The sequence below is a fragment of the Somniosus microcephalus genome, chromosome 9, assembly GCF_052327205.1.
Source record: "Somniosus microcephalus isolate GS21.2 chromosome 9, FLI_Smic_1.0, whole genome shotgun sequence".
Taxonomy (NCBI): Eukaryota; Metazoa; Chordata; class Chondrichthyes; order Squaliformes; family Somniosidae; genus Somniosus; species Somniosus microcephalus.
Genome location: NC_140995.1, coordinates 250,476,954 through 250,493,708, shown reverse-complemented (window position 1 = coordinate 250,493,708; position 16,755 = coordinate 250,476,954). Strand labels below are relative to the sequence as shown.

The 16,755-nt window shown below is 49.6% G+C and overlaps 1 protein-coding gene across 1 annotated transcript in view; it reads right to left on the bottom strand.

Annotated features, from left to right (window-relative positions):
* LOC147113215 (calpain-2 catalytic subunit-like) overlaps nucleotides 1-15,743 on the bottom strand; it is a 120,544-nt gene extending 104,801 nt beyond the window's left edge. Inside the window, exons 1-2 of the mRNA XM_085998149.1 lie at nucleotides 15,627-15,743; nucleotides 12,489-12,558 (exon numbers count right to left, since the gene is read on the bottom strand). Of these exons, the coding sequence (XP_085854275.1) occupies nucleotides 12,489-12,558; nucleotides 15,627-15,674 (118 nt within the window). The 5' untranslated portion in view covers nucleotides 15,675-15,743. The remainder of the gene's footprint in view (nucleotides 1-12,488; nucleotides 12,559-15,626) is intronic.
* Between the last annotated feature and the right edge of the window lie 1,012 nt (nucleotides 15,744-16,755).

The following is a 16,755-nucleotide window of genomic DNA, read 5'->3' as shown; positions in this document are numbered from 1 at the left end:
AAATCGTTCTGCTATCAGCAGCGGTGTAGGGTTTAGGTGCTCCTGCAGGATAGCAACAATATCCGTGAAACTTTTTTCTACCGGTTTATCTGGGGTTATCAGGTTCCTTAATAACCCGTACGTCTTCGCACCCATCAAGTTTAATAGGGTTAGTGCTTTCTTATCATCCGGCACTTCATTCGCTCTACAATAAACTTCGATGCGTTCCACATAAGTGGACCAATCTTCCACATCGTTGTCGAATGCAGTGATGTTGCCTGTTTCCGGCATCCTAGCGGAGTTTCTTCTTTCCCGTCGGATATATATATATTTTTTTATTTAAGATGGCGGCTCCCGCGCTCGTCTTCTTCTCCGCTGGCTCAAGATGGCGTCTTTTCCCGCGCTGCTGCTGCCCACGCCTCACAGCGGTCCTTCCTGCACTTGTTTTTCCCTGTATGTGCGCTTCCTTGAGCTGTTGTTGTTGTTGTTGTTGCCACGCCGCTTTCTGCGGTCCTCGTGGCAATGGAGCGCCTTTCTGGCTGCTGCGCGTCTCTGCCCGCGATTGCAGTCCGGCCCCTGACACCGGCTGCGGTCTTGTTCTCCGCTCTCTATGCTTTCCTCCCCTTCTCCCTCCGACAAGCTCGGCCGTCTTCCCCCGCGCCGCTCGATCGGGCTTACCCGCCGCTGCCTTAGAAGGGTTGCGCACTACCTGTAGCCAGCCCTTATGCTGGACTTCGTGGCCAGGAAACCAAGCCCGGTTCTCGATGGCCTCCCTTGCGATGCACCGCTCTGCAGGATGCTGAGGGCGGATGCCCTTGGTCAGCGCCCGTGTTCCAGGACGCAGCCTCCTTCCAATGTACCCCAGATTCAGTACTGAGGGAGGTGATGCAAAACTGCTGCTAGGTTCGATCAGACTCGTCGCCACTGTTGAGTCTGTGTTTACAAGTGCAGTTATTATGAATAACACGACACAGACAACAGAGAGTAACTAAACAGGTCTTTCGTGATTGAGGGTCAGAGCGGGAACTGAGATACATATTACTCCACAGGGTTTATATACCGGTGTGGTCACTACCGGTACTACAGTGTACAGGAGCTGTTAAAAGTAGTCCTTCACCTTAAGGTATCCTCTTAAGGTAGTACAGGTTACATACACTACACCCTCTACACTGTCCCATCAAACACTCCCAGGGCAGGTACAGCACGGGTTAGATACAGAATAAAGCTCCCTCTACACTGTCCCATCAAACACTCCCAGGGCAGGAACAGCACGGGTTAGATACAGAGTAAAGCTCCCTCTACACTGTCCCATCAAACACTCCCAGGGCAGGTACAGCACGGGTTCGATACAGAGTAAAGCTCCCTCTACACTATCCCATCAAAAACTCCCAGGGCAGGTACAGCACGGGTTAGATACAGAGTAAAGCTCCCTCTACACTGTCCCGTCAAACACTCCCAGGGCAGGTACAGCATGTGTTAGATACAGAGTAAAGCTCCCTCTACACTGTCCCATCAAACACTCCCAGGGCAGGTACAGCACGGGTTAGATACAGAGTAAAGCTCCCTCTACACTGTCCCATCAAACACTCCCAGGGCAGGTACAGCGCGGGTTAGATACAGAGTAAAGCTCTCTCTACACTGTCCCATCAAACACTCCCAGGGGAGGTACAGCACGGGTTAGATACAGAGTAAAGCTCCCTCTACACTGTCCCATCAAACACTCCCAGGGCAGGTACAGCACGGGTTAGATACAGAGTAAAGCTCCCTCTACACTGTCCCATCAAACACTCCCAGGGCAGGTACAGCGCGGGTTAGATACAGAGTAAAGCTCCCTCTGCACTGTCCCATCAAACACTCCCAGGGCAGGTACAGCACAGGTTAGATACAGAGTAAAGCTCCCTCTACACTGTCCCATCAAACACTCCCAGGGCAGGTACAGCACGGGTTAGATACAGAGTAAAGCTCCCTCTACACTGTCCCATCAAACACTCCTAGGGCAGGTACAGCGCGGGTTAGATACAGAGTAAAGCTCCCTCTACACTGTCCCATCAAACACTCCCAGGGCAGGTTGATTATTTGATGAATGTTTACCGGTGGAAGGGGCAGGACTGCGAGTTGCAAGTGTGGTTGTTGGTGTCGACACTCGGTTTGAAGATGCTCACTCTCGTCACCACACATTCTCCAAGTTCTCTAACCCAGGGAGAAGAGTTGGTTGCTGGATCTCTCTCCCTGGCGCAGTCTACTAAATCCCACATGGCTGTCTGGGGAGTCTAACCTTCCAATCAGAGCCAGGCCTTACAGGGGAGAAGTTAGGAAACAATTCTTTACGCGGAGGCTGCTGTAAGTGCGGAACACTTTCCCACAAAAAGCAGTACATGCGAGCTCAATTAACCATTTAAAATCTGTGAGCGATAGATGTTCGCTAGCCAAGTGTATAAACGGACGATATTCAGGCTTGGGCTGATAAGTGGCAGATAACATTTGCACCACACAAGTGCCAGGCAATGACTATCTCCAACAAGCGAGAGTCTAACCTTGACATTCAACGGCATTACCATCACCGAATCCCCCACCATCAGCATCCTGGGGGTCACCACTGACCAGAAACTTAACTGGACCAGTCACATAAATACTGTGGCTATAAGAGCAGGTCAGGTGTTGTGTATGTAATATGTGTGCTACTTTGAACCTATGGACAGGACTGCACTACTTGTAGGGCGTAGTGATACGCAGTACCACTCCTGGCCATAGGGGTATAAATAGTACTGTGGGTACTGATCTCCCCTCAGTTCCCGCCTGTGGGCATGAAGTAAAGACCTACGTGCAGTCCCTACCTCCAACCAGTAAAGACCTGTTTGAGTTATACGTTTAAGTCTTTGTGTTAATTGTTCAATACAATACACATACTTAACACTGGCGACGAGTCGGTTCGAACCCTGCGGCAGTTATTCCACGGCGGCTTCGTCCAAAGACAGGACGTTGAAGAGAGGTTTCAATCCTCAACACCCCACTCAAAACTGAAGGGCAGGAGAAATCCTGACAGCTTCCAGCGACTGGAAGCTACAGGCATTAGGACCCTGAAGCCTCCATAACCTCGTGGGTAAGCCAGAGCCCGGGAGGGAGCGAGCAAGAGCCGCGCGAGCGGGTGAGCCAGAGGCCGGGAGCCGCTTCAAGTGCGAGGCGCAGCGCGGGCCAGCGATCGGGACCAAAGATAAGGGCCGCACTCGGGCGATCGCGGCGAAGATAAGGGCCGCACTCGGGGGCTGAAGGGAGACGGCGTCGGGGACGGGTGAAGACCGCCAAGCGCGGGAAAACCGCCATTTTGTGGGCGGAGGACGACGGCAAGAGCGGGAAGCCGCCATCTTTGATAACAAGTAAAGAAAATAAAATCTGAGAAATTGCAAATCTACAATGCCTAAACATGGGAATATTAGCACCTTTGATAGTGACCTCGAAGATTGGGCCATATATGTTGAAAGAGTAAAAAATTATTGTAAGGCCAATAAAATTCGTGACCAAGATAAAGCTCTAACATTATTAAATTTAATGGGTGCGAAGACATACGGGCAATTGAAACACCTGTTATCACCAGATGAACCGGCGGATAAGACGTTCGATGAGATTGTTACTATCCTGAAAGATCATCTAAACCCCACGCCGCTGATGCTAGCGGAACGATTTAAATTTTACGACAGAAGGCAGCTACAGCATGAAAGCAATGCTGAATATTTGCTGGAATTGCGTAAATTAGCGAAATATTGCCAGTTTGGAACGGGACTGACAGATGCACTACGAGACAAATTTGTGTGTGGTTTATTTAAACAGGATACACAAAAGCGACTGCTCGAGGAGAATGAGCTGACGCTTGAGAAGGCGGTCACTATGGCAGCTGACAGTGGAGCCCAGAGAGTCTCCAAGAAGCAGAAAAGGAAAAGTCGAAACAGAAGATGACCCATCTGAACCATTATTACCTCTACCAGATCACACACGTGGTCCCTCCGAACGGAGCCAATTCAGTTCGGAAGTTCAAACTGTTAAATCCATGGAAGGACTATTGAATGAGTCACTCCAGCAACGTGAACCGACTACACCAGAGATTGAATCTGTGAACTGTTTTCCGCAGAGACTGAATCTGTGATCTGTTTTGACATGAAGTTATCTATGTATCTATGTTATTCTGTTATGTAAACCTGAAGTTATATATGTATATATGTTATTACGTTATGTTAAATGGGGAGATGAATGTAAAGCTAAGAAGGGAGGAATGTTGTGTATGTAATATGTGTGCTACTTTGAACCTATGGACAGGACTGCACTACTTGTAGGGCGTAGTGATACGCAGTACCACTCCTGGCCATAGGGGTATAAATAGTACTGTGGGTACTGATCTCCCCTCAGTTCCCGCCTGTGGGCATGAAGTAAAGACCTACGTGCAGTCCCTACCTCCAACCAGTAAAGACCTGTTTGAGTTATACGTTTAAGTCTTTGTGTTAATTGTTCAATACAATACACATACTTAACATCAGGGGCTAGTTATTCTGCAGCGAGTGTCTCACCTCCTGACTCCCCAAATCCTTTCCACCATCTACAAGGCACAAGTCAGGAGTGAGATGGAATACTCTCCACTTGCCTGGATGAGTGCAGCTCCAACAACACTCAAGAAGCTCAACACCATCCAGCACAAAGCAGCCCGCTTGATTGGCACCCCATCCACCACCTTAAACATTCACAATTCACAATTCAAATCGCTTTATTGGCATGATAGGTTACATCTTATGTTGCCAAAGCATCAAAATACATTTATGGTTTAGCACATAAACGCAGTTCTATTCATACAGTGTATAAACAGGTATATCCCTGAGTGTATAAATATACATTCGCATTGTTTATATATATTCTTTTCTTAGTTTACTGGTTGTCCCTCTGTTCATGGCAAGCTGTAACATAGTGTGCCGCCAGTGTTATACAGCTTCTCTCCTCTCCCAGTAGGAATGGGAGTTTTTGGTTGTCATTCAGATTTCTGAAATCAGGGCATATTTGTGAGAATTTTTGGTAGAAATTCTCCCTGATGCCCTGATATTTTCCACAAGCTGTGAGGAAGTGCATCTCTGTCTCCACCACTCCCTGACTGCAGTGAGAGCATATCCTGTCCTCTCTTGGCAGCCTGGTCTGCCTGTGTCTGCCTTTTTCGATCGCTAGGCTATGTTCGCTAAGTCTGTACCTTGTCAAGGTTCTTCTCAGTTTGTAATCCTTTACCATGGTCAGGTAATCAGCTATGTTGTATTGTCTGTTTAGGGCCAAGTAGCAATTGAGTTTGCTTTGGGTTTTTGTTGTTTCTGCCCAATATGTCAGATATTTTTCCTTTTGCTTAGCGACGATTGTGTTGGGTTGAATTCTTTGTGTTACCCTGTCACTGTCCTGGGGCTGGTTATTGTTAGTATTGTTAGTAGTTACTTCACTGAGTCCCAGGACTAGTTGACTGAGGGTATTCTTCTTTATGGTCAGCTGTTGGCATTTCAGGGCGTCGTAGTGATAGCATTGGGGATTGCTCATTTGTAGGTGATTCCAAAATTTGGTGGCTCTTTTTTGGATAGTGATTATTAATGGATATTGGCCTAGTTCCGCCCTGCATGCATTGTTTACTGTTTTCCTTTGAGTCCGGAGGATACTTTTACAGAATTCTGCATGTAGGATCTCAATTGGGTGTTTGTCCCATTTTGCAAATTCTTGTTGAGTTAGCGGTCCCCATACCTCACTGCCATAGAGTGCAATTGGTTCAATTACTGATTTGAAAATTTTGAGCCAAATGCTAATTGGGATTTCTATTTGGATTGATTTTTTGATGGCATAGAAAGCCCTTCTTGATTTCTCTTTCAGTTCATTCACAGCCAGTTTGAAGTTTCCCGTAGAACTGATTTTTATGCCCAAGTATGTGTAGTTAGTGGTTTGTTCAATTTTGGTTGTTCCTACTGTGAAATTTATTTTGGGTCCCTGATGTTTGGATCTTTGCTGGAACACAAGGACTTTGGTTTTTTGGGGATTTATTGTCAGGGCCCAAGTCTGGCAGTACGACTCCAGCAGGTCCAGGTTTTGCTGTAGCCCCTCTTTAGTAGGTGACAGCAGAACCAGGTCGTCTGCATAGAGGAGGAATTTAACCTTGGATTCATATAGGGTGAGGCCGGGTGCTGTAGATTGTTCAAGTAGTTTTGCCAATCCATTTATGTAAATATTAAAGAGTGTCGGTGAGATTGGCGAGCCCTGCGTCACCCCCCGCCCCTGTGGGAAGTATTTTGTTTGTTTGTCTCCAATTTTAACTGCACATTTGTTGTTTGTATACATTGATTTAATTACATCATATGTTTTCCCTCCTACCCCACTTTCGATAAGTTTCAGGAATAAACCGTCATGCCAGATGGAGTCGAAAGCCTTCTGGAAATCTACAAAGCATGCATAGATTTTGCTTTTGTTATGGTGAACGTGTTTGTCAATTAGGGTCTGTAGGGTGAAGATATGATCGGATGTTCTATAGTTTGGCAGGAATCCAATTTGGCTTTTACTCAAGACATTGTGCTCCTCAAGGAAGTTTATAAGTCTTTTGTTTATGATGCTACAGAATACCTTCCCCAGGTTACTGTTTACACAGATGCCTCGATAGTTGTTTGGGTCGATTTTGTCCCCACTTTTGTATATGGGCGTTATGAGTCCTTTGTTCCAGATATCAGGGAAATAACCGACACTCAGAACCAAGTTGAAGAGTTTTAGGATAGCCAGTTTCATTTTGTTGTCTGTGTGTTTAATCATCTCGTTTAGTATGCCGTCTGTCCCGCAGGCTTTTCCTGGTCGCAGGTCCTTGAGTTTTTCAAGAAGTTCTTTTTCTGTTATTATGGCGTCCAGCGGGTTTTGGTTATCTTTTATGGCCATTTCTAGCTTTTCCAGTTTTTTGCATATTTGGTGTTGCTCTGGCCTTAGTGTGTTTTTCTGGTATAATTTTTCAAAGTGGTTTACCCATGTGTCCCCATTTTGAATGGCCAAATCGTCGTGTTGTTTTTTGTGTAGTGTTTTCAAGTTTTCCCAGAAACAATTGGAATCAATGGATTCCTCCATGGAGCTGAGTGTATTCTTAATATATTGCTCTTTTTTGGTTCTGAGTGTGTTTCTGTATTGTGTTAGTGTCTGACAATAAGTAAGGCGTAGTTCCTCGTTTTCTGGATGTCTGTGTTTTTGGTTTGATATTTTTCTAAGTTTTTTCCTCATGTTATGGCAATCTCGGTCAAACCATTTTTCATAGTTTTTTGTTTTGGGTTTGTTCTTGCGAGCTTTCAAGTTTGCATTTGTTGCCAAATTATCAAAAATATTGTTTAGTTTACTAACTGCCCGGTTTACGCCTTCTTTATTGTGAGTGTATATGTTATCCAGAAAGGTGTCTAAGAGAGCTTGAGTTGATGCATTGCTAATTGTTTTCTGGTATTTTTCCGTGTCGTTTTTGGCCCATCTGTACGATTTTTTGGTGTTGTACAGTTTACTGGGTTGTGTTTCTATGTTGTTTGTTTCTGTCTTTTTGAGGAACATAGTAATTTGACTGTGATCTGACAGTGTTGTTTGTGGTTTGACTGTGAATGCTCTGAAAGAGGATGGGTCTAAGTCTGTAATCATATAGTGTACTGTGCTGCAGCCAAGAGGTGAGCAATAGGTCGATCTTCCTAGGAGGTCTCCTATGAACCTACCATTGACAATGTACAGACCCAGGTTTCGACAGAGCTGTAGTAGCTGTTTTCCGTTGGTATTTGACTGCTTGTCGCAGTTATGCCTGTATGGAAGGGAAGGGATGTCAAAGTGGTTATTCCCGAAAACGTAATTGTTTCCCTGATTATTGGTGAAGTCTGGTTCTTCGCCCGTTCTTGAATTGAGGTCCCCACAGATCAACACGTTCCCCTGGGCCTGGTATTGGATAATTTCCCCCTCCATGTTGGAGAAGGTGTCCTCTTTAAAGTACAGGGAATCGATTGGGGGGATATAAAGTGCGCAAATGTAAACATCTTGGGTGTTTGAGATAATCTCCCTCTCAAGTTTGAGCCACATATGGTTTTCGCCCTTTTTTATAAATTTGATGTAATTCTTAAGTTCTGTTTTAAACCAGATCAGTATGCCTCCGGAGTCTCTGCCTTGGGTTACACTTGGTAATTTATTGGAGGGGACCACCAGCTCAGTGTACCCTTGGGGACAGCCAGTGTGTCCTTTTCCTTTATACCAAGTTTCCTGTAAAATTATAATATCTAGGTCTTTAGTTTCATCTATGAACTCTGGGGTCCTACTTTTCACTTCTCGCAGTGAAGAGCGTAGACCTTGGATATTCCAGGTCGAAATATATAAGGATTTCATGTTAAGTTTGATCTTTTACTATGATAGGTTAAAGAGTGGTACGTGTTTGTCGTGTCTAAGTGTGGGGAAATAAAAGATCACATCAGTTGTCTACAAAAGTTAATACAATTTGGTTACAGTTCTTTCTATTAATTAGTCCTTGATCCATAAGGCGGAAGTAGATGCTGCTGCACATCTGCTTATTGTCTCTTAATGGATTGTTTCTGTCTGAGGTATTGCGTACGTCCTGTGCATCTCTCCCTCTGTCTGGCTGGTAGCGGTCCTATTCCCCTGTGGGACAGGAGTGGTGCAGGTCTGACATTGTTGTTTTGCATGGGGATCCTCTCTGGTCTCGGTTGGTGTGTTGGTGGTCCTTGTAGTGTTCCTGATATGTACCCCGCTGATCTCTGGTGGTCGGGGGGGGGTCCTCTTGGAGTCTGGGTATGGACCCGGTTAAAAGCGACGTCCTTCAGGGCTTTAGCAAAGATCGATATTCTTTGCCTTTGGATGTGGACGTGGTCGTAAAGACATTCCTCATCGAGGGTGGGGTGTTGGGCCAGGTGTACGTTGTGGTTTGATTCGCAGTCTCTTGCAATGCTGGCATTTATCTCATGAATTGTGTTGTTGTTGAAGTCTGTTCTCGGCAATATTGTGGAAACAGTGATTCTAGTGTTTGGAAATGTACTGCTTGCTTTCCTAATCATTGCTCTGAGCGATGTTGCTACTTCTTTCTGTTGGGTCTTTAGGTCATTTGTGCCCGTGTGTATTATTATGTGTTGGGGGGAGCCTAATCTGGCTTTGGTCAGCCATCCCATGGCTCTGTTTGTTGTTGGGCACCAGATCTTTTCTACTTTACTTCTAGGGAATAGCTTTTTCTCCCATAGAAATTTCCCATTTGAGTCTATGAGTATTACGACGTCAGCCTTGTTTGTGTTTACTGTCTGGTGGCTTTCGCTTGGATTCATAGTGTGTGTGCTGGGCTGGGGTGTCTGGTGTGTGCGTACCTCTTGTGAGCGGCCCGCTTGTGGTTCCACGGTGGTGGGGGAAGATTGCGAATCAGTATGCTGGTCGGTCTGTGTGGCACCCCTTGTATTGTGTGTCTGTTGCTTTTGTTCCGTGTGGGAGTGCAGCCGTTCCGTCCGGCTCTGTCTTGTCTTATCTCTAGCCTCTGGTTGCTGGTCTAATGGTGTTATCTCTCCTCTATGGCTCTCTTCTTTTTCCTGCAGCTCTTTCACCTGATTCCTAAGTAGATTCACCTGGTTCTCAAGTAGCTTCAGCTCTCTCTTGTGTCTCTCCCTCTCCTGATTTTGATCGTCATTCATTTTGAGGAAGTCCTCTCTAAGTTTAACCATCTCTATCTCTAATTGATTAAATTTATCTTTTGGTTGTATCTGGCTGTGTGATCCCGGGGTATGTGTCTGGTCGGCCCTGGAAGGCTCACTCACTTCCTGGCTAGGCTGGTCGGCCCTGGAGGGCTCACTCACTTCCTGGCTATGCTGCTCTTCTCTTGGTGAGCTGGGAATGGTAGGGGGACTATGTGTGGCTTCCTCCCTGGTAGTTATGCTGGGGTTTGTCAGTTGTATCGTGTGGCTGTGGTTCCCCGGGGTTAGTGTCTGGTTTGAACTGTGTGGCTCGTTCACCTCCTGACCAGGCAGATTTTCTCCTGGTAAGTTGTCAATGTTGGGGGGAGTGCGGGCCACTCTGGGGCTGTTCCTTCCCCCCTTAGTTAATTTTTTCAGTGTCCTGAAGGCCGTTGCAAATTTGTCGAGGTTGCCTTGCACTAATATTGTTCCGGTATTGTACGCGTTGACCGTCGTAGTTGAACTGTCTCCACCAGCAGCATACCGTGGCTGTAGTGTGTACCATCTACAAGATGCGCTGCAGCAACTTGCCAAGGCTTCTTCGGCAGCACTGATCTCATTGAATGGCGGAGCAGACTCAAGGGGCTGAATGGCCTCCTCCTGTTCCTATGTAAGAACAGGTTTCTCCATCCATGCTTTCAGCTCTCTCGCCCTCTCTACATCACCCCCCCCCCTTATCCCTCTCTCTCTATCCCCTTAGACCTGTCCCCGCTCTGTGTCCTTCTCTCTGCACCAATCTTTCTCTTGCTCTCTGAGTCCCTTTCTCGCTTTCAGAGTTTTAAAGCCTCACTCCAGAGACTTGAGCCGATAAAGCAGGCCAACAGTCCCAGTACTGAGGGAGAGCTGCACTGTCGGAGGGGCAGTACTGAGGGAGCGCTGCACTGTCAGAGGGACAGTACTGACTGAGCGCTGCACTGTCGGAGGGTCAGTACTGACTGAGCGCTGCACTGTCGGAGAGGCAGTACTGAGGGAGCGCCGCACTGTCGGGGTGCGGTACTGAGGGAGCGCTGCACTGTCGGGGTGCGGTACTGAGGGAGCGCTGCACTGTCGGGGTGCGGTACTGAGGGAGCACTGCACTGTCGGAGAGGCAGTATTAAAGGAGTGCTGCACTGTCGGGATGCGGTACTGAGGGAGCGCTGCACTGTCGGAGGGGCAGTACTGAGGGAGCGCTGCACTGTCGGAGGGGCAGTACTGAGGGAGCGCTGCACTGTCTGAGGGGCAGTACTGAGGGAGCACCGCACTGTTGGAGGGGCAGTACTAAGGGAGCACTGCACTGTCAGAGGGGCAGGACTGAGGGAGCGCTGCATTGTCGGAGGGGCAGTACTGAGGGAGCGCTGCACTGTCGGAGGGACAGTACTGAGGGAGCGCCGCACTGTCGGAGGGGCAGTACTGAGGGAGCGCTGCACTGTCGGAGAGTCAGTACTGAGTCAGGTCCCGCACAGACTGCTCACCGGCTTTTGTAAACACCACGCCCGCGCAATAACAGAAACTGGCCGACAGGACACTGCCCCAACACTGACCCTTCAGCCTCGCACCTTAAATCTTTTTCCCCGCACCTTGACCCCTCGCTCCCGCACCGTGACCCCACGGCCTCGCACCGTGACCCCTCGGCCTCGCACCGTGACCCCTAGCCCCCGCACCGTGACCCCTCGCTCCCGCACCGCGACCCCTCGCCCCCGCACCGCGACCCCTCGCCCCCGCACCGCGACCCCTCGCCCCCGCACCGTGACCCCTCGCCCCCGCACCGTGACCCCTCGCCCCCGCACCGTGACCCCTCGCCCCCGCACCGTGACCCCTCGCCCCCGCACCGTGACCCCTCGCCCCCGCACCGTGACCCCTCGCCCCCGCACCGTGACCCCTCACCCACGCACTGAACCCCTCGCCCACGCACCGTGACCCTTCACCCTGCACCGTGACCCCCTCGCCCCGACACCGTGAACCCTCGCCCCCACACCGTGACCCCCTCGCCCCCGACATCGTGACCCCCTCGCCCCCGACACTGACCCCCTCGCCCCGACACTGACCCCCTCGCCCCGACACCGTGACCCTGATACCGTGACCCCCTCACCCCCGACACCGTGACCCCCTCGACCCCGCACCGTGACCCCCTCGACCCCGCACCGTGACCCCCTCGACCCCGCACCGTGACCCCCTCGCCCCCGCACCGTGACCCCCTCGCCCCGACACCGTGACCCCCAACACCGTGACCCCCTCGCCCTGACACTGACCCCTTCGCCCCGGCACTGTGACCCCCTCGCCCCGGCACCATGACACCCGACACCGTGACCCCCTCGCCCCGGCACCGTGACCCCCTGCCCCGACACCATGACCCCAACACCGTGACCCCCTCGCCCTGACACTGACCCCCTCGCCCCGACACCGTGACCCCCTCGCCCTGACCCCCTTGCCCTGACACTGACCCCCTCGCCCCGACACCGTGACCCCCTCGCCCCGACACCGTGACCCCCTCGCCCAGACCACATGACCTCCAACACCGTGACCCCCTCGCCCTGACACTGACCCCATCGCCCCAGCGCCGTGAACCCCTCGCCCCCGCGCCGTGACCCCACCCGCCCCGGCGCCGTGGCCCCCCCCCCCCGGCCCCGGCGCCGTGGCCCCCCCCCCCGGCCCCGACGCCGTGGCCCCCTCGGCCCCGACGCCGTGGCCCCCTCGGCCCCGACACCGTGGCCCCCTCAGCCTGACACTGACCCCTCTAGCATTGGCCTTTGTAGAACTGGCGATGCCCTCCCGTGACAGTCAGCCCTGTGAACCCAGGACCCCTGTACTCACCCAGGGCTCCTTGGCAGATGTCCGTGCGAGTGGCTCCTTCAACGATAAACTGTGGATTCGAGCACAGCTCCTGCAGGAGAGATGGAGGTCAGGGGTTACAGAGAGACTAAAACCAGGTGCTCTCCGCATCAACTCAGTATAACACAGAGGCTCCTAGCACTCGCCATTAGAAAGACTCGAAGAGAAGGATGAACCTTCCGTGGCGAACTAAGGAAGTTAAGGATGGTGTCAAATTGAAGGAAAAGTCATACAATGTGGTGAAGATTAGTGGTAGGCCAGATGATTAGGAAATTTTTAGAAACCAGCAAGGGATGAATAAAAAAATAATAAAGAGGGAGAGAATAGATTGAGAGTAAACTAACAAGAAATATAAAAACAGACAGTAAGAGCTTCTACAGGTATATAAAAAAGAAGAGAGTAGCTAAAGTAAACGTTGGTCCCTTAGAGGATGGGAATGGGGAATTAATAATGGTAAACAGGGAAATGACAGAGACTTCGAACAAATATTTTGTATCTGTCTTCATGGTAGAAGACACTAAAAGTGTCCCACTAATTGTAGATAATCAAGGGGCAAAAGGGAGGCAGGAGCTTAAAACAATCACTAAACTAGAGAAAAAGTACTGGGCAAACTAATGGGACTAAAGGCCGACAAGTCCCCTGGACCCGATGGCCTGCATCCCAGGGTCTTAAAAGAAGTGGCTGCAGAGATAGTGGATGCATTGGTTGTAATCTTCAAAAATTCCCTAGATTCTAGAAAGGTCCCAGCAGAAAACCGCAAATGTAACGCCCCTATTCAAGAAAGATGGGAGGCAAAAAGCAGGAAACTATAGGCCAGTTAGCCTAACATCTGTCATTGGGAAAATGCTGTAATCCATTATTAAGGAAGTGGTAGCAGGACATTCAGAAAATCACAATAAAACCATGTTGACACTGTTTGATTGTATGAAAGGAAAATTGTGTTTGACAAATCTATTAGATTTCTTTGAGGATGTAATGAGCAGGGTGGATAAAGGGGAACCAGTCGATGTGGTGTATTTGGATTTCCAGAAGGCATTCGATAAGGTGCCACATAAAAGGTTACTGCACAAGATAAGAGCTCTCGGGGTTGGGGGTAATATATTAGCATGGATAGAGGATTGGCTAACTCACAGAAAACAGAGAGCTGGGATAAATGGGTCATTTTCTGGTTCGCAAACAGTAACGAGTGGGATGTCACAGGGATCAGTGCGGGGGCCTCAGCTGTTTACAATCTATATTAATGACTTGGATGAAGGGACCGAGTGTAATGTAGCCAAATTTGCTGATGATACTAAGATAGGTGGGAAAGCAAGTTGTGAGGACACAAAGGGCAGGATTTTCATTGGGCCGTGGAGGCGGGATTGGAGGCGTGTGGGGGGGTTAAAATCCCGAAATGGGGGCACGAACCCATCCTGCCTCCAAGCCACCTCCATGCAGCATTCAGCTTTCTGTTCTGGAGAGATCTCTAAATCATCCTGAGAGGAAGGAATTAACTTGGAGTACAGGTTGTCAGTGTTTGACAGCTTCAAACAGCTGTGAAACGCTGATATTTCATCTGTCAAAAGGTCTTGACAGATGAAATGTCAATCTGTGACGTCACCTGTTGCCGGGTGGCCCTTAATTGGCCTGCTGAGCCCGCTGGGCGGGTCAACAAGGTCAATCAAGTGAAAATCGCGTGGGTTGGCTGGAACTCGATGGAGGCGGGACTACAACCCCGAAAGTTGTAGCCCCTCCTCCTACCCGACGACTCAATGAAAATCCAGCCCAAAGAGTCTGCAGAGGGATATAAATAGGATAAGTGAGTGGGTAAGAAGTTGGCAGATGGAGTATAATGTGGGAAAATGTGAGGTTATCCAGTCTGGTAGGAAGAATGAAAAAGCAAATTATTATTTAAATGGAGTGAGATTACAAAATGCTGCGGTACAAAGGGTTCTGGGGGTCCTAGTGCATGAAACACAAAAAGTTAGCATGCAGGTACAGCAAGTAATTAGGAAGGCTAATGGAATGTTGACCTTTATTGCCAGGGGGATGGAGTATAAAAGTAGGGAAGTCCTGCTACAACTGTACAGGGCGTTGGTGAGACCACACCTGGAGTACTGCGTACAGTTTTGGTCTCCTTATTTAAGGAGGGATATACTTGCATTGGAGGCAGTTCAGAGAAGGTTCACGAGGTTGATTCCTGAGATGAAGGGGTTGTCTTATGAGGAAAGATTGAGCAGGTTGGGCCTATACTCACTGGAGTTTAGAAGAATGAGAGGGGATCTTATTGAAACATATCAGATTCTGAAGGGGCTCGACAGGGTAGATGCAGAGAGGATGTTTCCCCTCGTGGGGAAATCTAGAACTGGGGGGCATAGTTTCAGAATAAGGGGTCGGCCATTTAAAACTGAGGTGAGGAGGAATTTCTTCTCAGAGGGTCATAAATCTTTGGAATTCTCTGCCCCAGAGAGCTGTGGAGGGTGAGTCAGTGAATATATTCAAGGTGGAGATTGACAGATATTTGAGCAACAGGGGAGTCGAGGGGTGTGGGGAGAGAGCGGGAGAGTGGTGTTGAGGCCAAGATCAGATCAGCCGTGATCGCATTGAATGGCGGAGCAGGCTCGAGGGGCCGAATGGCGGAGCAGGCTCGAGGGGCCGAATGGCGGAGCAGGCTCGAGAGGACGAATGGCGGAGCAGGCTCGAGGGGCCGAATGGCGGAGCAGGCTCGAGGGGCCGAATGGCGGAACAGGCTCGAGGGGCCGAATGGCGGAGCAGGCTCGAGGGGCCGAATGGCAGAGCAGGCTCGAGGGGCCGAATGGCGGAGCAGGCTCGAGGGGCCGAATGGCCGACACCTGCTCCAATTTCTTATGTTCTTATTAATGCACAAATGAGACCGCAACGTCAGGCACTGTCAGCCGCCGGGCGAAACGCAGAGATCCCCAAGTCGCTGCCTAGCCCACGGAGACGCTCCTGCACTGACGGCGGAGATTGTAAACTCCACAATGTTGCCTTGTCCATTCCTGTCACATGACAAGTGATCATTATTACCAAACAAGCTCTCTGCCCCTGGAAGTTCAATGTTACAAGTTTCATTCCGTCAGCTTTTCACTGTTGTCGGAGATTTTAAAAAAATTAACTTACATTTCTTTTACTTTTTTTTCTGGCTCTCTCTCTCTCTCTTAATCCCATCTTTCTTTCCCCTCCAAGTCACACACCGTCCTGACGCCCAGCTCCCAGGAATGAATTAAAATGTCACTTCCTGTACCTGGCTCGACACGGAATTCAATATTCCAACTGGCACTTCCTGGTTCAGACTCCGCGAGCCTCATGAACAATTCTTCAATCTGATTGGTTAAGGAGACACGCCGGCCGGCGCTGGCCCTGTTCACACAGGCCCCGGATGCCCTGTAGAGGGCGCTGCACTGATTGGCTCTTGAACTTACAGCAAGTTTCAACACAAAGTCTCATGGGGCATTACTGGCAACAGCAGCACCCCTTCACCAGGACAGTTAATTCAGGCCCGGTACAAAATATAACTAGCAACTCACTCACTGCAATATAATAGAGAAAGAGAGAGACAGGCAGAGAGAGAGGGGGAGAGAGAGAGAGAGGGAGAGAGAGAGAGACAGGGAGAGAGAGAGGGGGGGAGAGAGAGAGAGAGACAGGGAGAGAGAGAGGGAGAGACAGGGGAGAGAGAGAGGGGGAGAGAGGGAGAGAGAGAGAGAGACAGGGAGAGAGAGAGAGAGAGACAGGGGAGAGAGAGGGAGAGACAGGCAGAGAGAGAGGGGGAGAGAGAGAGAGAGAGGGAGAGAGAGAGAGAGACAGGGAGAGAGAGAGGGGAGAGAGAGAGAGAGGGGAGAGAGAGAGAGAGTCAAAATTGGAGACAAACGCACCGATTTCTTCACCCAGAGAAGAGGCGTCCGGCAGGGCTGCAATTTGAGCCCGACCCTGTTCAACATATACATAAATGAATTAGCAGACATGCTGGAGCAAAGCGAGTCACCAGGTCTCCGTCTCCTAGATGGAGAAGTGAAGTCCCTGTTCTATGCGGACGACCTGGTTCTGCTGTCTCCCACAGAACAGGGATTACAGCAACAACTAGACCTACTCGACAAATACTGCCAAAATTGGGCTCTAACAGTAAATCTAAAGAAAACCAACATCATGATTTTTCAGAAAAGACCCAGATGTCAGGAAAACAAATACCAGTTTACCCTCAGTGATACCGCTATAGGACACACTATGAGCTACACCTACCTTGGTCTAACTA